The 23,595-nt window shown below is 52.4% G+C and overlaps 1 protein-coding gene across 2 annotated transcripts; it reads left to right on the forward strand.

The window, feature by feature from the left end:
• The first annotated feature begins 1,226 nt into the window (after positions 1–1,226).
• On the forward strand, positions 1,227–23,124 carry PLEKHN1 (pleckstrin homology domain containing N1). 2 transcript variants are annotated; one of them, XM_071766739.1, is made up of 15 exons: positions 1,227–1,427; positions 2,881–2,980; positions 7,909–8,055; positions 8,426–8,506; positions 9,048–9,135; positions 11,733–11,857; positions 12,489–12,638; positions 12,952–13,032; positions 16,097–16,166; positions 17,388–17,542; positions 18,139–18,333; positions 18,733–18,993; positions 20,536–20,739; positions 20,944–20,992; positions 21,163–23,124. In XM_071766739.1, exons 1-15 carry the CDS (start codon positions 1,348–1,350, stop codon positions 21,354–21,356), a joined length of 1,980 nt encoding a protein of 659 aa, XP_071622840.1. In that variant the 5' UTR covers positions 1,227–1,347; the 3' UTR covers positions 21,357–23,124. The 2 variants fall into 2 exon arrangements, with proteins under 2 accessions (XP_071622840.1, XP_071622839.1); XM_071766738.1 differs by lacking the exons at positions 1,227–1,427; positions 2,881–2,980 and adding an exon at positions 19,912–20,046 and having other exon boundaries at positions 7,726–8,055.
• The last annotated feature ends 471 nt before the right edge of the window (positions 23,125–23,595 follow it).

Here is a 23,595-nt window from a genome sequence, read left to right on the forward strand (position 1 = left end):
TGCAGTCTCTGTGGTGTTTCAGCCTTACAGGATGTGTTGTGTCACATACTTTGTAGGAATCTTCACCTCTATTATTTAGATGAACTAAATCTGGGGGGTTTGTTTGTTTTTGGTTTTTGTTTTTTTTTTTCAAATGTGGTAGCAATTAAATTAGTTTGACAAGATCTAATTTTCATAACCCTGAGTTGATTTGTATTAATGACATTCTCCTCCTTTAGTTCTTTATCAACTTCCATAACAGCTGTTACATAATTTTCCCAGGAACTGGTGTCAATTGACAAACTGAAGGTTTTTGGGGTGCTCTTCTTTACCCATTGAAATACTGCTATTCTCATTAATTCATTCATTTTCTTTGCAAACCCCACTGTCCTGCAAGACTCCCTGCAAATGAACAGCAGCAATCGAAGACCTTTGGTGTCCTGATCCTGTAAAACTCTGAGGTGTGAATTCTCTGAGCCTTCTGATCCTGAGCATCAAAGTTTTGTGTTTGTTTGTGAGCAGCAGCACCACAGAGGGACACAGGGTTTGTCACTTCCTATGACTGTACTGCCTTTTTTTTTTTTTTTTTTTTTTTTCAATCCATAGAACAGAAATATTCATTCTGCAGCCACTTTTTGTCTTGTCATTAACTACTATTTCCTCTTCTTCCATCACTTGTTCCTTGGGAGAAGAGACAATCCCCCCCTCCTTGCTACAACCTTCTTCCAGGGGGTTGTAGAGATTGAGAAGTTCTCCCCTCAGCCTCCAGGCTGAACACCCCTGGGTCCAGGACAAACAACCCCAGAATCAGCCTCAGGTTGTGCTGGGAGAGGTTTAGACTGATTATTAGGAACAATTTCTTTAGCCAAAGAGTTGTAGGGCCCAGGGCAGTGGTTGGGTTCCCCATCCCTGGGAGGGGTTTCAAAGCTGTGGCGATGTAGTGCTGAGGGACACGGATCAGAGGTGGCTTTGGCAGTGCTGGGCTGGACCAACCCAAACAGTTCTGTCATTCTAGCACTATCCACCCTTACAAAAACCCCAGGATGCCCTGGCTGAACCTCCCTTCCCTGCCTGCACCTCCCTTCCCTGCCCTTCCCGTCCCGCTGCCGCTCACCTGCTGGCCCCTCCCCGGGGGCAGGAGCCGGGGCCGGGGCGGGGGGAGCCGGGGCCGGGAGCCGGGCACAGCCCACAGCAGACACCGCCGGCGGAAGGGGAGCGTCTGCCCGGCACCGGCACCGGCACCGGCACCGGCACGTCCAAACCTCCCGGGATCCCCAGCCACCTCCCCCCCCCGGAATCCCAAACCTCCCCCCGGGACCCCAAGCCTCCCCCCGGGACCCCCGCCCGGCGCTCGCAGCCGCTGCCGGCATGGGGAACATCACTTGTGTCCCCCAAGCACCTGGGGGCTTCCGAGGCTCTTTCCGAAGGAAACCTTCGCTGAAGAAAGAGTAAGTACTCCAGTTTGCACTCCGGATTGCTTTTTCCCGAGGGATTGCCTTCCCGGCAGGGAGATCCGGATGTGCTGGGCAGAAAGGGGCTTTGCCGGGGGGCTGCGGGGTGCCGGGCAGTGCCACAGCCACCCCCACGAGGTTTTTTTGGGAAGGAATCCTCGGGTTCTGCCAGGGGAGTATCCCCGGGAGGCTGCCCCCGGGAGAAACGTGATTTATTTCATTGTGTTTTGGAAATGAGAAGCAACCCCTCCCCGGGACAGGCAGTGCCTGACACTCCTGAGGTTTTTGGGTTTTAGCCACGCTGCCCGAAGTCGTGGTGCTGTGTTGTGAAAAAGCAACGTTCAGGCTCCTCTTACTCCAGAGAGAAAGCCCCAAATCCCAGCTCTGCCTCGTGTTTGTAACCCCGAGGGAAGATATCTGTGAAATCCTCTGGGGAGTTTGCTCCAGGTGCCCCAAAGCTGGGGGGATGTCCCCGCTGCCCCTTTCCTGTGCTCCCATCAGCACTGCTGCTGGGTACCTGCCCACCCGTGAACAGTGCCCTCCCCATCCTGAGGGCTCTGGGATGGAAAGGAATTTTGTTGGGAACAGGGTGGTTCCTCAAGAACCCACCAAACCCATCAATGGGGGGTTCAGTGTACTGGGTTTTGAGGCAAACCCCATGAACTCTTTAAGGCTGAGGGGTTTCAAAGCCAGGGGAGGTGCTGAAATTATCCCTGTGGTCTCCTACCCTGCTGTAAATTGGGATCAAACCTCTGGGAGTTTGTGGAGTTGCTGTGGGGGAAAAGAGAAGGGATCATTTGGGGAATTTGGCCCCTAAAGGGTGGATGTTGAGTAGCTGCAGTGGTGTGGCCAAGCCCCAGAGCCCCTCCTGTCCCCACCAGGCTTGTGGATCCCTGTGGAGATAAGCCTGGGTTCTGCTGAACTGAATGCTGCAATCTGGTTGAGAAGGCAACTTGGGGGAAGTCCCAACAACCAGGCCCAGTGCTTCCTAAAGGGCATCACTGGCTGCTGGTTACTGCAAGGAGAGGGGAGCTGGGAGTGGAAAGAGAGAGACAGGAAACCCACAAAGATAGAAATAAGACCTGTTAGTGAGTCCGTGTTGGTGTGTGTGGACACATGCACCTCCAGAGTTTGGAATTATCACCAGGACTGGATTTAGTCTTTGTTTTCAATGGAAAAGCCAGGTCCCATACTCATGTGGATGAGCCTAGCTGTGAGTTTGGCTATGCAAAGACATGTTAAAAAGCCAAGAAACACCAAAAAGTGCAGCACAAACCCCAAAGCAGTTCTCCCAGGCTGTTTATCCCTTTGCTGGGCTTGGCTGCTTAGAAAGCCTGTGACAAATTGCTTACTTAGCTTTCTGGTTTCCTTATTTCTGGGCAGAAATCACTATGCATCAGCCTAGATCTGTGTTTGCATGTGTGTTTTGGTTTTTCTTTCCCCTCTGTAGACAAAGTGTCAAGAAAAAACTGCCCAGCTTCCTTGGTATAGAAGGAGGGCAGGAGAGAGATACGACCACAGACAAAATTCTCCAATATATTCCAGGAAAGGCAAGTACAAACACATCCAACCCCCTTCCCCGCTGCTCCCAGAGATTATTCCCACCCAGAGCTGTGTGTAAGAGGGATGGTGGGGTCTGGATCAAGGGGTAGCAGCTGAGCCCTGTGCCCTTCCCAGCAGCAGAGCCAGCTGCTCCAGGGTCCCCATGGAGCATCCAGGAGGTTTGTGTTGGGGTGGGAGGGTAGAGCTGAGGGCAACGTGGTGGGAAAGTCTCACACACACACACACACACCCCCTTTGCTCTGGGGTTCTTTTGTTTCTGGGCAGGCTGTGAGGGAAGGGAACATTCAAAGGTGGGATGATTCATTCCCACACTGGAATGAGACAGAGCAGGCAGCATATTAGCAGTAAGCCTTAGGAAGGTAATCAGGAAGGGCAGGTCTGTCCCAGACACCTATCAGCCTTGTGGCCTTATGGCCCATTTCCCAGCACTGCTCGGGGAAAGTAGAGGTGAAAAAATGGACCCCAGGATGTTTGCTTGGTCCCTGTGGGCTGGGCAGGGATCTGGACTGAGCTTTGGGGGCTTTGGGGCTGTCCTGGGCATGCATTGCCCCTGCTGTGGGACAAATAGGACATGGGGATATGGTTGAAGGGGAAACTGAGGCAGAGACTTGTAGCAAGGTAGAGGTAATTTCAGAGCTCAGCAGCAGGTTGTTATCTCTGGGGTTTCAAGGTGTTGGTCAGGTGTATGATGGTGGTGATGAGGAAGCTGTCAAGGTGTACTGCAGGAGCAGCCCTGCTGGTGTTCTTTGGGATGCTGCAGCAATTTAAATGTCTCCTCCCCAGGGCAGGGACCCTGCAGTCCCATGCAGATGCTCCCAGGTTGGTCCTTTCCTACCTGAATGACCTTTGCTTTTCCCACTGTGAGGCCAGGAAGGGAGCAGGACTGGGATCCTGGCTTCTGAGGTGGCCGTGGGTGAGTGCCATCCTCTCCTGGGGAACATGTCCTGAAGGTGGGGAGCAGGGAGCAGAACTGGGACAGTTTCACTGCCAGCAGCAGCACTTGATGGGAGCAGTCCCCAGATGGGTCCTGGGGAAGCAGGGAGAGCTTTTGTGTGAGCAGATCCTGGGAAATGAATCCCACAGGCTGACAGAGCAAAGGTCACTGAGAGATTCCTCCTTTGGGAGCACAAGAGAATGTGGGATCTCTTCAGGGAAGGAAGGAGGGTGGAGAAGTTGTTTAGATGTTGCCCTTGCCTGGGGCAGACAAGATTCTAACTCCCTGCTCAGCCACAAGCTTTGTGTGTGGCCTGGAGAAAGCCTCAGCTTAGTCCCTTTCCCACTCCCATCTTTTCAGGAGAAAAACCTCAGAGAGCAGGAGGTGGTGGGATGCTGCAGGGCCAGGCTGAAGAGGAGCTGGCAGCTTGGGACTCTTCCACGCAGCCTCAGAGGAGATGGGTGTGCAAGGCAGGCAGTTTGGGACTGGGACAAGTGACATCCCTGAAACCCAGCTGGCCTCAGGACCTTGGGCTCACACCAAGCAACCTTCTGCCTCCTTTCCCACACTTCCCAGTGAGGGCTCCTGCAAAACCCAAGCAAAACTGAGAGGGAAAAGGATGTGCCAGAGGAGCGGGTGCTTCTCATTTGTTTCTTTTATCATGAAAGAGCAGCTCTGGGAGCCCCCGGGGCAGCAGCCTTGCAAGGCTGAGCTCTTCCTGCTGCCAGGGTTAGTGATTCAGCTGGGAGTCACTGGGGGCTGCAGCAGGTTAATTAGTAACTTGTTTTACCTGTAGGATGAGGCAGAGGGAGGGAGAACATGTCAGGGCACTTGGGAGTGCTGGAACCTCAGTGCTTTAACAAACCCTCAGAGGAATGAGGTTCCCAACCATCCCCACTGCCTGAAAGCCAGCAGGATGAGCTAATGGGGATGGTGCTGAGAGGGCTTTTCACCAGCACCACCCAGCCCAGGGACTGCACTGGCTGGAGAGGGCTCCAGAGGGTTGGCATATGTTGGTCCCTGTTCTTTTTGGCTGCACACTGAGGGATCCCCCTGGTTTTGGGGGAGTATGGGCCAGGGATGGAAGTGATGCTCATGGAGGAGGCTGTAAAAGGGGTCTCCAACCCTCACAGGACATCCCAGGGCTCCCAGGATGCTTGTTGAGGGACAGCTGGATGAAAGCCATGCTGGTGGCCTTGCAGAGAGAATTGGAGGTGGCAGCTGTGGCCATTTTGTTTGCCTGTGCCACCCTTCAGCCTGCACACTGCTGAGGAACTGAGCTCTGACCCCAGCCCGTGGGCAGACCAGGTTTTCCTTGAACTTCAGGTCCCAGCAGGAAAAACAGGGATTGTGGTTGCAGCCTTCTTGGATGCTGTTAGAATGAAAAGCAGCAGGTAGGATATGGGTGTCACCACTGCCCCTCTGATTGTTTTTCCTGAGAATTTGTGCTTGCTGTCAGGTTTAGTGATCTCTAGGTTCCTGCTGCTGTCCTAAGATGTGGGTAGGAACCTGTGGAAAAAGCTGTGAAGGGAATGCATACACAGATGTTGTATTCATTTTGGGAAGTCCCCAGTGAAGGACATAAAATTGGGAGGAAAAAGCCAGGAGAGAACTGCCTGGTCAAAGAAAAAACCCCATCTCAAATAGAGCTGAACAGTCCCACTTCTCCCTGCACAGCAACAATACCTGCTCATGGGTGATGTGATCAGACTGTTGGGGTTTGTGGTGCATGGTTGGCCAGGGATGGGCCCTGCAGCTGAGAGGGTGGCAGGAGATTTCAATGACAGGAGATTTCAGTGGCAGGATCCTGTTTTGTCTGTGGTCTTGGAGATGCCAAGCCACTAAATGCAGCTGTCATCTCAGTCTTGCAGCAAACCCTTGAGCTAAACCCACACAGGATACCTGTTTGGAAGTGGGAGGTTCTGTTTGTTTCTTGCCACACCAACAGTGGCAATGGAAGTTCTCCTCTTCCCTCCTCACCCTGGGAGGATCCCTGTGGGTGCTGCACTCTTTGCCAAAAGGACTGCTGGATTCCCAGCTCCCAGCCTGCTTTATTTATTCCTGAGGAATCTGGCTGCCACCTTCCAGGCAGCAGCAGCATCACCCAGGCAGCTGGTAAGCAGTGCTGCTGCTTATCTCTGTGTCCTTAATTTCATGACTTGATCCTCTCCCTCTTGCTGGTGGCAGTCCTTACCCCAGCAGGGTTTTGTTTGTGCTGCCCCAGCTGGCAGGTGAGCAGTTGCTCTTTGTTCTGACACTGATCAGGAGCACAAACCTGATCTTGCCCTGGTGCTTGATTGCCTCTCTGTCAGATGATTAATTGGCAGCCAGCAGGTTCCCACCTCCAGGGGAGGATCTGGGTAAATGTTCCTGGGAATTGCATGGAGCTGGATGGGAAATCACAGAATCTCAGGATGGTTTGGGTTGGGAGGGACCTTCTGGTTCAAACCTTCTGTGTGGGCAGGGACAGCTTTCACTAGACCAGGACTTGTGTGCAATCTCAGGTTCTTTAGATGGTCTCCAGCTTGCTGTCCTCCTCCAGTGGGTGGATTTTCCTTCTCTCAGTCCCTGCCTTTGCCTTCTGCAACTTGGGGAAGTGGGAAGGAGGAAAAGCTGGAGGGAGACTGAGCAGAGAAGGGCTTGATTTGTGTCCTAAAAAGAGTTAACTCAGTGAGGCCCTGGCTCACCTAAGCTCTGACAGTGGGATGGTCCTGCAAGTATGAGGTTCCTGTCCCTGTCCCACCAGGTCTCCTGAGGGCTGCCCATGTCCCTGGGATGGTTGTGAGGGGGCTCATGGAGGCCCCAGCAGGACAGATCTGGTCAGCTCTGCTGGCTCAACATTTCTCATGGGCTCCTGCAGCTGTCTGCTTGGCACTGGGCTGCAGGAGCAGGAACACGCCAGGCTGAGTGGCTGGGAAGCTCTGGCTGCTGGAAACCCTGGGCTGAGCCCTGGGAGCCCCTTCATGTTCATTCCTGGAAATGCTGTTTGGGCAGAAGTGTGGGGAGCCCCAGGGAGCCTGGTGCCACCACTGAATCCCAGCTGCACCAGGCCCTCACTGGAAGCCTCCCCAGTGCTCCACAGAGCAGCAGGGCAAACCTTGTATCTCCCACCAGGCTTTCTCTTTTGCTTGGGAATTAATATCCCAGGGTCTGTGAGATGTCCAACAAACCTGACATTTAGGGCTCAGCTAGACAAATGGGGTGTAGACCCTGGGGGGGACCAGTGGTGTTTGTGGCCTTGCTGGGATACAGCCCTTCCCTTTCCCAAGGAAATCAGTCCAGAAGTAAAAACCTCCTTCCTGGTGAAACTGCAGGGAAAGCTTCTCAACTCTGCATCCAGATAGAGTAAAGCAGCCCGGGGCTGTTAGGGTGGGGGAAGAATTTCCATATAATTAGAATGCAGGGAAAAAGGGAAGCCCCCTCTGAGGGTGCTTGCTGGCTTTTGGCCCTGGCAATGAGCAGCTTCACAACTCAGTGCCTTGCAGCTGCTTTTCTGGCTGTGGGACTCTGCCTCAGAAGTTTCTGAGGGCACCTGAACCAAGAGACTCCACCTGGAGAATGTGATGTGAGCAGATGGGAGAGCTGAGGAATTCCAGGTGGAATTAGAGCCAAGAAAACCTTTCTTCTGGAGAATTATTAGGGTAGCAGGAGGTCATGCGTGGAGCTGGGTGACCTTAAACATTGGATGTGCTTCTGCACCCCCTCTTTCCCTACCCAACAAACAGTTAGGCTGTTAGGTACTGACTGGGATAGGTCAGGATCACCCCTTGCCTAGGAAGGACAAATTCCCAGCAGTAACTCAAGCTCAGCTCCATGCTGGCACAGAGATCCAACAGCAAACAGCCCAGCCTGGGTGCCTGGCCAGGGTGCCTTTCCAAGGAAGCCTTTCTCGGATGGTATTCTGAGAATGCATCTTCCAGGCATCAGGCCCCCACCTGTTCTGATTTTTTTTTTTTTTTTTTCCCTGAATCCTTGGTACAGAATATTGAGAACCAAGAAAGCCAGAAAGAAAACTTGGACCAGAGGTTTCCCAGCCTGTTTAAGAAGGGACGAAAGAAAACAGTTGTCAGGAACCTGGGGAAAATCATCTATTACTCCAAGGTCAAGTTAAAGTTTCAGTACTGCCAGGTAAGCTGTGACATCTTTTTGTGGGTGTTTCTTTTCCCAGGGTGTGGAATGATCCTGCAGGACTGGGAAATTCTGGGAAATGTGACTCCTGGAGACTTCATTGGGCTGCTGCATGGCTCAGGCACTTCTGTCCTGTTGTCCATGGGTACCATGGTGCTTGCTGGCTTCCATCCCAATGGAAATTGGGGCTGTGCTTCCCTGCTCAGCTGCTGGGCTGGCAGCACATCCACCAGCAGAGAGGCAGTGGTGAGCCTTGGATAAGCCACCCGTGGGCTTTTTTTGTGCACTGAGATGCAGAGGGGAGCTGGGAGGAGGAGGAGAAGGAGGAAGGCATCCAGAGGTAAACCCCCAAATGTGTCTTTTTCTGCAGGAGGTGATAGACTGCTTCTTGGAGTTGTTTCAATCTTACCTCTACTTCCAATCTATGGGCTCCAATGGGCTCACCCACCAGGTAAGGCATCTGGGGGGCATCTCAGTGCCAGCTGGGGTCTTGGCCTTGGTTCTGGGGTCAGAGAAAGAGGGTTTGTGCAGGGCTGGCAGGCGGGGGTGGGGGGTGTTGAGGCTCCCTGGGCTTATCTTTGGGTAGAGCACCAGGTATGAAGAGCTGTGCCTTGGGAAGAGGCATCAGAACTCTGATGAACTGGGGTATGGAAACCAGATAGCTCAATTTGGCTTTATGGTCATTTCCATCTTCTGGCTATCTTGTGTTAAATCAGCAGTTCTGAGGTTTCTCTTAGAAATGGAAGTCTTGGAGCATAAAGTGTTCTTGCTAGCAAAGCAGATGATTCCTGTAGCACTGGCCCTATGGAGCCTGGGGAACTGCTAAACCTTTTTCCTTGAGGGAATGTGATGGATCCAATTCCCAAATTTTTCCCTTCAGAGTAATGTTTTGCATTCTGAGCCTGCTGCCCAGTCTGGACTTCCACTCCAGCATTAATTGCAGAGGTTTCCTGTGGGCTACCCCCAGCTAACAGTTTGTTCTTCTTCTGCAGGGTCTGCTGCCTCTGAAAGAGCTGAGTGTGTGTGAGATTGAGATTGGGAAGAGCACTGGGCAGGAGGAGCATGCTTTCTGTGTTACAGGTTGGTGCATCTTTGTTTTGAGCAGAACACAGAGGGTCAGTGAGTCTCTCCTCTTTATTCCTGCTGAATTACAGCATTGGAGAGCCCCCAGGTGTAGTAGTTAAAGCATGAAGTACAAAAAGTAAGTACATTAGAATAAAAAAAAGCTCATTTGTGTCCCAGGCTCACTATCTGTACTCTGGTGTCCTCTGTTAGACAGAAAGTTGTACAATGAACACTCAAACAAAAATCTAAGTTATATAAAGGAGCTGGCACAAAACCTGTGGATTTTCAGCCTGCTGAGTTGTGGTCTTGTGGCAGTGTGCTTGGCTGGGCTCTCCAAGCCTTTCCAGGAGACTGTAAAATGAAGGAAAACTTTTTTCCAGGTGTAACCTGTCAGGAGCTTCTGCCCTAGGGGTGGGTGGACTTGTTCTGCTTGTATGGAAACACACAGGAGTGTGGCTGGGTAGAAAACTGCCTGAAGCTTTGTTGTTGGATTTGTGACCTGCTTAGAGAGAGAACAAACCAAGGCCCTTCTGACCCAGAGTGCTTCATGTGTCAGGAAACAGTGACATGAAGAAAACAGGGATGTAGCAGTGTTGGGGATTGCCAGGAGATCAGTGGAGTAGTTTGATTTTTCAGCTAGAGGAGGAGAAATCAAGTCATGGAGGGGATATGAAGCTTGTTCCTGGCCACACACAGGGGCAGGGTGGAAGTCTTTTGTCTCATGACTCTGAGAAATCTGGTGGCATCAGTGGTTCCCCATGAACAGCACCTTCCAGGGTGTTTTGGTACCTCACGAGATCCCTGGGAGTGTGAGGATGGAGCCTGGAAGCTTGCAGAGCTGTCCCTTGGTACCCTGGCATGGAGAGGTGGATGGCAGCTGGGCATCTCCTGTGGTCCATCTCCTGCCCACTCTCTGACACTGGTGAAGTTGTTGGGCACCTGGAGTTACCTCTGCCTCCCCTGGAAGTGTTGCAGCAGCTTTTCAGGGTCTCCACTGAGAGAGAGTGGAGAGATTTGGGTGGGAATAAATTGCTGCTGCTCAGGAAGGGGCTTTCTTGTTTCCAATGTTCCTCTGAAAGTGTTTGCAAAAAAATTAAAAAGAAAAGAGGAAGGATAGGGCAGAAATAAAGAGCACAAGGACCCCAGCACAGGTTACTCAGCGTGGCTGTGTCATGGCCCTGCCACAAATGTCACAAATGTGCCCTTGGGGCTGAGGGGAATGGCAGGAGCTGAATTAGCAACAGCCTTTCAGGCTCTGCTTCCCAACCTCCCCAGCAGCTCCTTGCATGAGCTCCAGGCATGGCTCAGGCTCAGACAGGAGTTTCTGTTCTCATTTTCTCTTCCTCTGGGGCCCTGTTTAGATGTGGTGACACCAGCAGCCCTCAGGATATGTCTGAAGGGCTGGACTTGGAGGAGGTGGCAGAGCAAGCAGGGCCACCTGAAGGGTCGTGCCCTACCAGAGAGATTCCTGCTGCTTGTATGAGAGCCTCAATTCCCAGAGAAAGTATCCAGAGGTGCCAGAATATCTAGATTAGCACCTTTATACCCCCATGGCAGGTCATAAAGTAAGGAATCAGTTTATCTCCATTGAAAAGGCACAGAAACCAAGGGCAGAGTTCCAGAACCACAATGGTGTGGTTTATATACATGTACACACTGGGTGAGCGGAGGGACTTCTGGAAACTCAGGGAGTCTCTGCCTCAGATTCCACACTTCTGCTCTGTGGTGATGTGTGTCCCAACAGACACGTGTTGCAAAGTCTTAATCAACTATTGCTCATAACCAGTACAAGAAATTGTGCCAGGATGAAGGATCCCACAGGAGAGCAAAGTGCATCTGCTTATCTGAAGACTTTCAAGTCCTACAAAGCCAGATCTTACCGTGTGCCCCAAGTATGGCTTGATATGAAGTCACCAGTAAATTATTAATCATAATATACATCCTGCAGCCTGCTAGAAATTATTATTAACATCACTAGGTTATGTCTGGAGTAGCAGAGGGGGTGTGAGACTGTTTTGCTCATGCTACCAAGACAGGGATAGCTGGAAACTTTAAAATCAACAAGACAAGGCTGTGCCTCCTTACAAGAAAATGTCTGAGAGGAGCTACAGCTTGTCTGGCAGAGACTGTTTGGTAAAGCAGTAAATAAATAGTGTCAGAAAGCCACTGGTGTTCTACATACTGAGCACCAAAGTGAAACCAAGAACAAGCATGGAGCTTGGGTGCTGAGTGAGGCTGTCTGCAGCAGCACACTGTGACACTCTCTGCCCACACAAATGCTTTTCACAAACCTTTGGGGTCTTTTAAAGCTGAAATCTATTGATTTCAAGCTTGATTCTTGTGCTGTCTTTGGTTTTGGCTTGGTTTAGGGCTGAAAAGTGACTTAGTGGAGCTGTGGCTGCCTGGGCAGGAGGTGGGAAGGTGCTGGAGCAGTCAGCCTGGGGTGAGGAATGTGCAGGGAGGAGAGGAGGATGGTGCCAAGAGAGCAAGGGACTCAGAGGCAGCCCATGGTGTGATGTATTGAGCATGACAGCTCTGGCCAGCTGCTTACCTGCTGGGGCTGCATTTGGTGCCTTTATCTGCAGAGCTCATCTTGTGTCTTGCATATCCAGGTCCTCAGCTGAATCCCCTTATCGTGTTCTGCTCCAGTGAGTCAGAGCTGAAGCAGTGGCTTTTTCACCTGGAGAGACAGATCCAGCTGAATGGAGGAAGCCTTGGCTTGCCCTTCCTCTCTCAGGTTAGTGTCTTGGGACAGTGAGAGGGGGAATGTTTCCAATCCTGACCTCCTATGCCCAGGAGGAACAGTGTGTGTGTTTGTGTGTGTGTTCAGATGCCCTTAGGGCCACACAGCTCCTAATTTTGGGTCTTGCCTTTTGTGCAGCCTCCTGTCAGGGAAGGGGGCAAGGGAAAGGCTTTGCAAGAGGCTCTGACAGGGCACTGAAAGGGAAACCAGGGACCCAAATGTGCCAAACAGCAGAGTTTGGGGTCTGCTTCAGAGAAATCCTCTCCCAGTTGGCTGCTTATGCAATTATCCAGAGTTTACAAAATATTTGAAGGAGGGGACTGGGCAACAGGACCAGATTCAAGAGACCTGTCTTCTCTTGCTGTCTCTGTGGGGTGTTTTACTTCCCTCCCTGTCTCCATCTCCCCCCTTGTAAACCAGTGGTGTTGCCCTGTGAGATGCAGTGTGCAGGTGATGCTGGATACCAAGGGTGATTATTCAGTCCCAGATGGAAAGCTGGCTGCTGCCCAGGTTAATTTACTCTTTCCTACTTCTGCCACACTTGGAAAGTTTCCTGAGGTGGGACACCTGAACTCTTAGGGGAGGACATGTCTGCCTTGCTTCACCATCCAGCTCCTGTCCCTAGGCTGAGTGGAAGCAGAGCTCCATGGAGAAGGAAGAGCTGAGGTGGTCTGTGCAGAACATGCCTGTCCAGGAGTGGAGAGGGACACAGAGGGAATCCCTTGGGAATGTCCTTTGTGTTTCCAAAGTGAAGCTTCAGCATCTGCCTTTCCAGGTAAGGACACAGCTCTGGGGATCAAGAATCCTGCCTGCCTGCTGCCACTAATCCAACAGGGCCCCAAAGGGTCATTTTACCCACATCTTGGTGAAAGGAAAGAAGGTCCTGTGGCTTGGGGACTTGCAGGAGTGTTTGCAGGACAGGGCTGGCAGCTGGAGCTGGGGGAATCAGCCCTGGAGCCTGATTGCAGGGCAGCAGCTCAGCTGTTTGCAGAGCTCTGGCCTGAGGCTGCTGTCAGAGAGACAAAGCAAAGGGCTCTCTCTCCAGATCCCTCTTCCACAGACATCCCTCTTTCTCTTTCCTTTCCAAGGAGCAGCATGACAGACTGCTGGTGCTTTACCCCTCCACCCTGGTGATAGTCTCTGAAGAGCCCAATGGGTTCTGTTTTAAGGTGAGTTTTTTTGGAGCTCCTCCCTGCTCTCTCTCACCCCTCCCCAGTGGCTGTTCCAGCATTTCTTTGGCTCCTTGCTCCCCTCCACCTGGGTCCCCTGGTGCTCCCTGTGTTGCCAAGGGTTTTCCTTCCATGCAGCTCCCTTGCCAGCTGGCAGGTGAGCTGGCAGAGGGATGTTGCAAGCTATCTTCCCATGAGAAACACCTTGCCCTCCTACAGAAAAAAAAAAACCACCAAAAAAAACCCCTGGGGTGGGGAGGGAAAGGATCCAGCTGCCAAGGAATCTGAATCTCTTGGAGGAGGGAGGCTGGCATGTTCCTGTGTGGTTGTCCTGGCAGAGAGCCTGACTCCCTGACTTGAGAGAGGAGCTGGAACAACCCCAGAGAGTCCTTCCCTGGCTTCCCAGGCTCTGCTCAGTGGGACCTCTTGAAATTTCAGCAGGTAGCATCCAGGGAGCACATCTGGGGCTGGTGGAGAAGGATGAAGGGAGTTTGTTGGCTGGGAAACAGAGAGGAGAGGCCTTTGCTGCTCTTTTCCCTCTCTAGAACAAGGGCCTGGAGCAATGTCTGGGTGTGCCAGCAGAAGGGCCAAGGAGGATGTGGTGGTTTGAATGTTCCAGGGGCTGTGAGATGAGATGCTGGAGCCCACTGGTGTGTCTGTGCTTGCAGGGGCAATGCTGGGAGCCTCAGCACTGCCCTGGGAGTTGCATCTGCATTGCCTGCCAGCTGAACAGCCCTTAAACTTGATTGCTGACATCAGACATCATTGCAGTGCCTGTTAAACAGCCCTGGGCTTCCTGGCCCTGTTTTCTGTGCCAAAAAGAGCACTGAACTGTCTGTGACCCTGCAGGTGCAGCACTGCCAGCACATGGCAGAGTAGAGCTGAGCATCCTCCTCAGGCCCTGAGACAGGAGCTGGTGACAAGGAAACCCTGCAGAGACTGGAGCCTTGTCTGAACTCACCAGGTTCAGGTTCACTCACTGCCTTCTTCAGGCAGTGTCACCGTGTCCCCCCCAGGCCCTGAGCCATGCAGGCTGCTTTTAATTCAAAGGGAGATGGTGCCTGGAGCATCCCCCTGCAAGGGGAGGGACACAGAGCAGGCAGAGCTCTGCTCAGGCCAACAGCCAAGTGTGTTTCCCAGCAGCTGGTGGCTCGTGTGACACACCTCAGTCAGAGCCTGGCTTTGGGAACATGTTGTTTGCAGCTCCTGGGAACGGGGCATCACGTAAGGGGGCCTTGGGCTGGGCTCTCAGATGAACTCATCTCTTTTGAAACCTTAAACCAGCTTCATCTGCTTTGTCCATGCAATGTTCCCTTCCCACGGTGCCTGAGCAGGGCTCTGTGCAGCCTGGAGGTGATTCACCAGCCTGTGACACTGCAGCAGGAACCTGATTTTCCACAGGCATGTCAGGGCAGAGGAGCCTTCTCCCAGAGCTTCTGCAAATTAACTTCCCTTCCCTGAGCCCTGCAATTGGTGTGTGAAGGAATAGCCTGCTCTTTTTTTGTTGTTTTTTTAGTTTCACACAAACCACAGGAGCTGCTGCTGCCAAGTGTGTGTGTGGTGGTGGTTAGGGGGGGTGGGCAGGGAAGGGGAAGGCAGGGGCTGATCCTGCCAGGACAAAAGCTGGTGGGAAATGGCCCTGGGCAGGGTGTAAATCAGCAAGGGGGGAGCATGGCTGGAGGGGCTCTCTGCAGCTGGTGTGAGTTGTGCTGTTTGCGGGATGCTCCTGCACTTCCCTAGGTGGGATTCCAGCCCCTGGGTGTTTCAGGCCCATCCCATGGACTCTGGGGGCTGTTTCCTGAGGGAGAATGGAGCCCAGGCCAAGCCCCACACTCTGCTCCTTGGTGCCTGGACGTGCTGAGGATGAGCAGGCAGTCCCTGCCACCTCCACCGCAGCCTTGCAGCACCTCTGGTGCCAGCTGAAGCATCAAAATCCACTTCTGACAGCAGGAGCATGGCATGAGCTCTCCCTCCCAAGGTCAGCCCTCCTGTGGTGCTCATAAATCACTCTGGGTGCTGGAGCAATACCACAGCAGGCTGTGTGTGCCCACAGGCTATTGCAGGGAGGCAGCTGGCCAGCACAAACCACTGACACGTGGCCCAGCTCCACGTTTCCCCTGTGGCAAAGCCACGTTCCCTGGGGGAGCCCACGGAGCTGGGACAGCTCTGCAGGGAGGACATGAGGAGGGGTTTCTGCTGGACACCTTGGTTGGCAGCCTGTAAACTTAGGCAAATGAACCCTAATTAACTGCATCTTTTGAAAAGTCTTTTGGGGGAGAGCAGCCTGAACAGGGAATTTTCTTTCCTGGGCTTCTTCCCAAATCTTTGCCATGTCCTGCCAGGCCATCCTGCAGGTGAGAGCTGGGCACAGACCAGCACCCAGGGTAGATGTGGGGGTGGCCAAGGGGCACCAGGGTGGTGGCAGGGAGGACAGTGATGGATCTGCATGCCAAGGCACTGTTGCACTTGGGGACATAGCATGTGGGATCTCCTGACTCCAGTTTTCCCAGGGACAGGCTGCTTGTGCTTCCCTGCCTCAGCTCCCTGTTAAGAGGGACACACACAGTGTGCCTGCCAGGAGCAAGCCCTGCTCTGGTCCCAGGAGTGGCATTCCTTGTCCCAGGAGTGGCATTCACAACTGTGTAGGATAGCACAGGAGCTCATGTTTCCCCAGCTGGCATTTGCAGGGTTCAGCCCTGCTTTTGTAAGGCTTTGCAGGGTATGGGTTGTGGGGATTCCTGTTTGCATGGCTGGACGTCCCAATCCGGTCACTAAAACCTGGGTCAGGACCATGTTTGGAAAATTTTCTGAGGAAGTCAGCCATTAAACTCTGGGAACCTGTTGGAAACAGAGCTCTGAAGGGACAGAGTGTTTCTCTGAATTCACGTCTTGGGAGGGACTTTGTAAGAACTGGAAAACTCACCTGGGAAAACTTTGCAAGTAGTTTCCTAAAGCCTTTCTTCCTCTGTGAAAGCAGAGTTTTGCTAGCCACGTTCCTGCAGGACTCAGGGGTTTATCCTCTTTTCTTGCCCATGTGTTCCTAACCCTGCTTCTCTCTCAACAGGGTGAGCTGCCACTCAATGCCATCCAAGTGCTTTTTGAAGAGAATGACAAAACCTCCTTTTTAATAGAAGGTGTGTGTGCCCAGGGGTGTGCTGGCAGCAGCCACGGAGGTCTCTGGGGTTGGGCTGAGCTGCTGTGCTCATATTCTTGGCTCTCATCAGCACCCAGGCTTGGAAACATCCCCATCTGTGCCCTGGCAGTGGTGGCAGGGAGGGGCTGGGAGCCAGCAGTACCCGGTGGTGGCTTTGTCACAGCGTGGCTTGTGGGTTCCTCCTCCTCAAGATGTGTGCTTGTCCCTGTCACGCATTCAGGAAGGGGTAAATGGGTCAGAACCAAAGGCTGAGCGTCCCCATGGTCCCTGCACTGGTGTCAGGATCTCTAGGCCCCAGGAGAAGCTGAGAGAATAAGGGGATTTCTGAAGGTTTCTGAAGGCAACAAAGCTGATGTTGGGATCTCCAGACACCAGGAGAAGCTGGGGAGGGATGGAGCAAGGGGATCTCCAGATGCCAGGAGAATCACAGAATCAATGTTTAGGTTGGAAGAGACCTAAGATCACCCAGTCCAACCTTTGTCCAACACCATAATCTAACTACTGGCCTTAAGGATCAGCTCCAAATGCCTTTTAAATGCCTCCAGAGATGGTGACTCCACCACTGTTCTGGAAAGCCTGGGGGAGGGATGGAGCAAGGGGATTTCTGCAGGTTTCTAAAGGCAACAAAACTGATGTCAGGATCTCCAGAGCCCCCAGGAGAAACTGGGGAGGGATGGAGAAGTCTGGAGAAGAGGAGGCTCAGGGGAGACCTCATCTGTCTCTACAACTCCCTGAAAGGAGGTTGGAGCCAGGGGGGGGTCGGGCTCTGCTCCCAGGCAGATATCAGTCAGACAAGAGGCCATGGGCTTCAGCTCTGCCAGGGGAGGGTTAGGTTGGATATTAGGAAGAAATTCTTTCCAGAGAGGGTGATCAGGCATTGGAATGGGCTGCACAGGGAGGGGGTGGATTCTCTGTCCCTGGAATTTTTTAAAAAGAGACTGAACGTGGCACTCAGTGCCATGAGCTGGGAACCACAGTGGCAGTGGATTAAGGGTGGAGTTGATGATCTCCGAGGTCCTTTCCAACCCGTATGATTCTGAGCCAGGGGATTTCTGTGGGTTTCTGAAGGCGATGAGACTGGTATCAGGATCTCCAGACTCCAGGAGAAGCTGGGGAGGGATGGAGCAAGGGGATTTCTGCAGGTTTCTGAAGGCAATGCTGTGTCAGTGGAAGGCAGTGCCAGTGAGTGATGATTTTACAGGGCGATTAATCAATTCGATCCGGGTGATCTGCCGCAGCTATGCCGATTACCAGGAGTGGCTCTACTGCCTCAAAACAGCTCAGTTTCGAAACGCCGACTCCTCCCTCTCCGGATCAGAAAGTTTCCCAGGATCAAAGCTGCCCCACCCCAGCCAGGTAACAGATGCTGTGGGTTTGTGTGGTGATCAATAGATGCTTCCCAGGACTCCTGTCTGTCCCGTCCCTGGCCACGTGTCGATACTCCTGTGGCACAACAGATTTTGCTTTGAGCTCAAAGGCTCTCGTGAAGTTGCCCATCCCCAGAAATTATTTTGAAGGGCACTATCACTTTACACAGGGATACATAATATGAAATGCCTTCAAAAGCAGCCCCCTGGACACAGACTGGGACAGAGCTGTGCAGTTGGCCCAAGGACACAAAGAGGATCTTGAAAGGAAGGGAGACCTGCTGCACGCAGGGTGGGTTCAGGGTGCCTGAGCACCCTTCACCTTGCTGCAAGCCCTCAGCTTTTGCCCCTAAAAGCTGGAATCAGCCACCTAAAAGCTGGAATCAGCCACCTACTCAGCCATAGAGGGCTGCAGACCCTGCCACAGTGGGCAGCTCATTGCCAGGGAGGCACAACCCAGATCCCAGGCTTGTGTGGGCATGGAGGGCTGGGGCTGGCAGGGCTCAGGGGATGGAGGATGGGAGGGATGTGGGGGGCAGCCACCCAGAGGACTGTCCCTACATGGTGTTCTTGTTCCCCATCCAGTTTGCCAGCAACGGCAGAGGGTCCCTTACTTCTGATGGCCGTACCAACTCCTGGGCTTCAGGAGGGAGAGTGGCCACCTTGACACACCTCTCCCAGAACAGTGGCTCTCTCCCTGATGGACAGTCTTTCGTGCTGATGCCTGAGAGCAGGGGGTTTGAGGAAGCCTTCTCCCCAGGCTATTCCCAGCCTTTCCATGTAAGTGAATCCCTCGACAGCCTGGGATGTGTGTGGGGACACACTGCTGGGACACTGTGTCTGCTGGGATGGTCCATGTTTGCACACCCATGCCAGGAGCCTGTGTGTGTCCTGGCTCAGCTTTGCCATTGCTGATATAGGAAAAGGGTCGCATCCCAAACCTCTATCGGGATTGTTTCTACAGATTGCAAAGGGACCCTGGGATTGCCAGGAAATCCCAGGCTTTAAAAGCTTGTAGGTGTGGGAGGTGATGGGCCAGGCCTTTGCTCTGCCCCTCTGCAATATTCAGACCCCAGCTCCATGTCAATGCGCAAGTACCTTGCACTGGCTGCAGGAGGTGTCTGTGTCCCCAGGGGCAGCTTGGGGACAACAGCTCCAGGCTCTGTCTTCTCCTTCCAGTGCCTGGCACAGCCCATCTGGTCAAGCACAGGGCTTCCCGCCCAGGACCTGCATCGGGGAGGCAGCTCCAGAAAGTCCAAGGATAAATGTGGACCTTGTGGCCAGCAGCTGCCAAGCCAGGATGTGGAAAGAACCATTCAGGGTCTCATTCCAGAAAACCCCACCGGAGAGCTCCTGTCCTCGGTGTACCACGAGCCCTACTCCTCACGCAGCTCCCAGCATCGCCCTTCAGCTCCCCCGCCACACCTGGACCTCAGCAGCGTAAGGGTGCTCTGTTTATGGGTTCCTCATGGGGATACCTGTCCTGGCAGGTGTTCCAGAGTAGGTGAAAACCCCATTTCCATTTGAAAATGGCCAGCAAGAGGTGAAGTTAAAGACAGCAGGTGAAGCAACCTCCCTCAGGTGCCTGAGGTGTTTGGCACCGTTTTCCGAGGCAACCGAGCACCCCCAAGTAGGAGCATTATTACCTCATGGGGTGAAATCCCTTTCACTCGGGGCTTTCCAGTGTATGTTCCTCATGGGGATACCTGTCCTGGCAGGTGAAAACCCCATTTCCATTTTTCAAATGGCTGGTGAGAGGCGAGGTTAAAGACAGGAGGTGGAGCAACCTCTATCTGGGGTCCTGAGGTGTTTGGGCGCCATTTTCTGAGGCAACAGAGCACACCCAAGTAGGAGCGTTATTACCTCATGGGGTGCATTTCCACTCAGGGCTTTCCATTGTATGTTCCTTATGGGGATACCTGTCCTGGCAGGTGAAAAACCCATTTCCATTTGAAAATGGCCAGTGAGAGGTGAGGTTAAAGACAGCAGGTGGAGCAACCTTCCTCAGGTGCCTGAGGTGTTGGGCACCATTTTCCGAGGCAACTGAGCACCCCCAAGTAGGAGCGTTATTACCTCATGGGGTGCATGTCCACTCAGTGCTTTCCAGCATGTGTTCCTCACTGGATTAGTGTGTGATTCCATCATTCCCTCCCCTCCATGAGTGTGCATCTGCCTTACACCCAGGGCAGTCCCCTCATAACAATCTGGAGCAGTCCCCTCAGTCCACCAGGTGGGAATCAGCCCCTCAGTGCTGTGCTGGGACTTGAATTGTGGGGACATCCCCTGTTGCCATCTCCTCTGGGGATGAACAAGCCAAGGAACATCCTGCCATCTTCTTGTCTCCATTCTGCTTTTCAGCTGAACAGTTGGAGCTTGGTGGGAAGTCAGCCCTCCACAGCCTCCAGCTCCCTGGAGAAGCCGACCATGTCCCGCTCCCCCTCCTACGCCGATCCCTACACACCCAGCTCCCCTGGCTCCAGCTTCCTGGAAGAGGTATCTTGCCTTGACTCAGCACACAGGCTTTTGGCTCCGGAAATTGTGCCTCGGGCCATTTCTTTTCCTGCTGTCTGATGTGGATGTGGAAACTTCATTTCGGGGTGGGGCCCAGCACGGTGTAGTTTTGTTTTTTCAAGCCAGGACAGGAGTCAGAAGGGAACAGGTTTCCCCTGTCTTATCACTGCCTGCCAAATGTCACAACAGTCCCAGGAGGAACCAGAAACCCCAAAGTGAAGGCAGAGACTGAGATGTGATCCAGTCTACAGAAACTGGAGATGAGTCAGACACAGAGACCGCTTTATCCATCCCCCCCAAAAATTTCAACTGTGATAAACGAGTGCCTGTTGATGGCTACACTTCCCGTTTTGCTTATCTCTTGGGAAAAGGTCTGGATCTATGGCTGCCATCCCTCCCTGTCCTGCTGAAGCTCACAGCAGGGCTGGCAGGGAGCAGGCAGGCAGTGTCCCCAAATGTCTCTCTCTTCAGTTCCTGCAGTGTCACGGACAGATGGGCTCAGCACAGGTGAATGGATGCCCAACCCTCCTGCTACCCCAACATCACCCCATGCAGAAGAGGAGCTGCCAACCCCTGCCCAGCAGTCACTGCAGGGAGATGCCTCCCCCTCCTAACAGTTATGGCACCTCATGCTGCCTCCAGCTGAGGCTTCCTGATGCTTCTTACCATGAAGATGTGAGTTTGTAAAATGCAGTCCCAGGGCCCCACACTGTGCAGGCTGCAGGGGAATACACAAGGTTCCATTTCTCTGGATCCTGCCCTGGGAGTGGGGTGCATCTTGGGGAGCAGGGGTGGGGGATCCAACGGGGAGCTGATTCCTTGTGTCTGGTACCCCAGGACTGCAGCACTAGGTCATCCTCATCAGTGTCTCTTTTTCAGGTCTCTTCTCTGCAAGAGAAACATCTGAGACCTTCGTTGCAACCACCAGGTGAGACTCTTGGGAGGCTGCTTGGGTGCTGCAGCCCACCCTGCCTCAGTCTCCATCAGCATCATTTGAAGGAGGGCTGAGAGGGAGCATGGGGTCTCACACATGCCCAGATCTGGTTGCCTCTGGACTGCTCCTGAGCTCTCTGAATGCTTTGGTCTGTTTTTCTGCAGATGGGAATTTCAGCTCCTATGACCTGCCGGAGTCCAGCTGCCTGCGTGGTGATTCTGCAGCCTACCATGACTATGCTGAGCTCCAGAGCTTCCAGAGTGACTTCAGCTATGACAACCTGTGGGAAGCTGAGGCTAAGGAGCCAGACACCCCACGTGCCTCCCCAGCTCCTAGCCAGCAGTTTTATGAAGTCTGAGGGAAGGCACCCACAGCCAGGCACAGAAAAGCCCCTGGGGCTCTTTTCTCCTTGGGCTCCCCTCCAGGGTGAGGAGTCTGGGACATACAAAGCAAAGGGAAGGGCCCTGCTCTGCCAAAGGCTGGTTCCCAACTCTTGGCAGGTCCAGAGTTTAAACTTCTCCCCTAGATCTGAGGAAGGGGCTAAAAAACCAAAAGGAAAAGCCCTTGTGGATCAAGAGGAGCAGTGTGTGTGCCACGCTAAGGAGCACACCCTACTGCTGCCCTGGCTAGGGAAAAGCATTTTCCCCCCTAAAAATAAAAAGAACAAAAAGCTGTTCAGGATCCCTCTGATAAAAGGGATTGGGTGTTCAGACAGAGGCCAAAGAAAAAGGCTGGGTTTTGGCTGGGTCAGTTTGATCGTTTTTCCTTTTTACCAGAACCCTCAAGCTGGTCACTTGGAGGATCCACTCATCCTTGAGAATAGCTGTTAAGCCAAACCTTCCCCCAGTGAGCTCTGGAGATGTATGAGACGTGTCCCATGGTGGTCTCTAAGGTTGGTAACAACAGCTGTGCTCACAGGATTGAATTCCTGCAAGATCAGAGTTACCTGACAAGTGATGGAGGAAAAAAACATCCAGGTCTGGAGAGAATGGGATGTTCTTTCCACCTTATGCAAAAAATCCTTTCCTGCTCCTGCTGGCTCCACACCATGATGGTGACCTCCAGTGTAATGAGCCTGGGAGATGGAATCAAGAAGTGTGCTGCCAGCAAATATGGCAAGTGGCTCACATTTACCAAAGTCTTCCCTGGCAAGGGTGCCTTCTGTTCCTCTTAGGAATTCCTCTTCACCCTTGACTCCCACCCCTCTGCACCTTACTGGTCTCACACAAAATGCTGCCTGTGAATATCTGGGCAGGGAGGGAAGGAAAAAATTCACTACAAAGCAAAGTGCAGTACAGCCATAACACTCCAGGGATCAGAGCAGTGCCAGCATAGGCTGTAACCTCTCTCTTCCCTCCCTCCGGAGCAGCAAGATCAGGAAAAAAACAAGGGACAGAGTCTCAGTTTTCCAGCCTTTTGGCCAGATCCTTTAGTATATATAAGATCAGCAGGAAATCCAAATATTTTTACCTGAGGCTCCAAATTCTTAACCTTTGTTCCCTGAAGAGGCTGCAAACCAAACAAAAGCTCTATTTTTGTTCTTTCACTGGTGCAAGCAAAACAATTCAGGAACTTATTGTACTTGAATATCTCTGTATTACATTGTACTTACATTTTCTTTTTTTTTTTTTTTCAGAAGGTATCCAAAAAAGTTTACATGCAAGGTTTGAGTGGATTTTATGTATTTAACGTGTAAATGTGGCTGAGTTGAAGAACTATTTTATTTTCTAACTATGGATGAAATTCAGTACTGTAGAATGGGCAGCTGCCTGCATATTTTGTGTGTGTGTGTGTGTGTTGGTTTGGGTCTTCTAGCTGTTATTGTTTACTTTCATTTTAGGAAGATTTGTATCTAATAGCAACCCCAAAAGGATCTATTTATTCAGAACAAAATTGCACTAGGGAACATCAGAAACACATGGTATGCTGAGAGGCAGCCCTTCTCATGAGCTCCTCTGAACACATTGACTTTGAAGACTGTCACCATCATTTATTTTTTTTTTTAATTGGGTTTCAACAATTATATATACAATGTATGAAAAGGGAAAAGCTCCTCCCTGTTGCTGTAAAAGTTCTCTGGTGGATTTCTCTGAGGCTGGACAATTGCAATACACATTCTTCTGGAATATTTTTCTTCTCTCTTTCTTTGCAGTCATATGGTTTAATGGAGGGGAATTTTTGTTCCAGCACTGCTGTCCTTCCCAAAGCCCTCTGAGGACTTTAGGGCCCTGGATCCAGCAGGATTTCCAGAGTGCTGACTGTCTCTTGTTCAGGTCACTTATAAACACTTAATCCTAAAGCAAAATCTTCCCTGCTTTTGTCAGGCAGCCTGGATAGATAATGCCAAAGCTCATCAGACTTTGCTTCAGCCCTGCCTTCTTCTGGGGGTCTTGGAAAGGTAAAATTCAGTCAGTGACAGCAATGCCCATGCCATGCTGGGACTTGGGATGGTCTATCCCATCCCCTCTGGGGAAACAGGGATGAACTGGGCAGGACACACTGGCCAGCCCCAGCACTAAGGTCAGGAATGGAGCAGAGCTCCCTCGTGGAGCCCAGGTGGTGCAGGGTTTGGCTCTGGTTTTGTCTGACCTCACTTT

This window comes from Heliangelus exortis, chromosome 23, assembly GCF_036169615.1.
Source record: "Heliangelus exortis chromosome 23, bHelExo1.hap1, whole genome shotgun sequence".
Lineage (NCBI taxonomy): Eukaryota > Metazoa > Chordata > Aves > Apodiformes > Trochilidae > Heliangelus > Heliangelus exortis.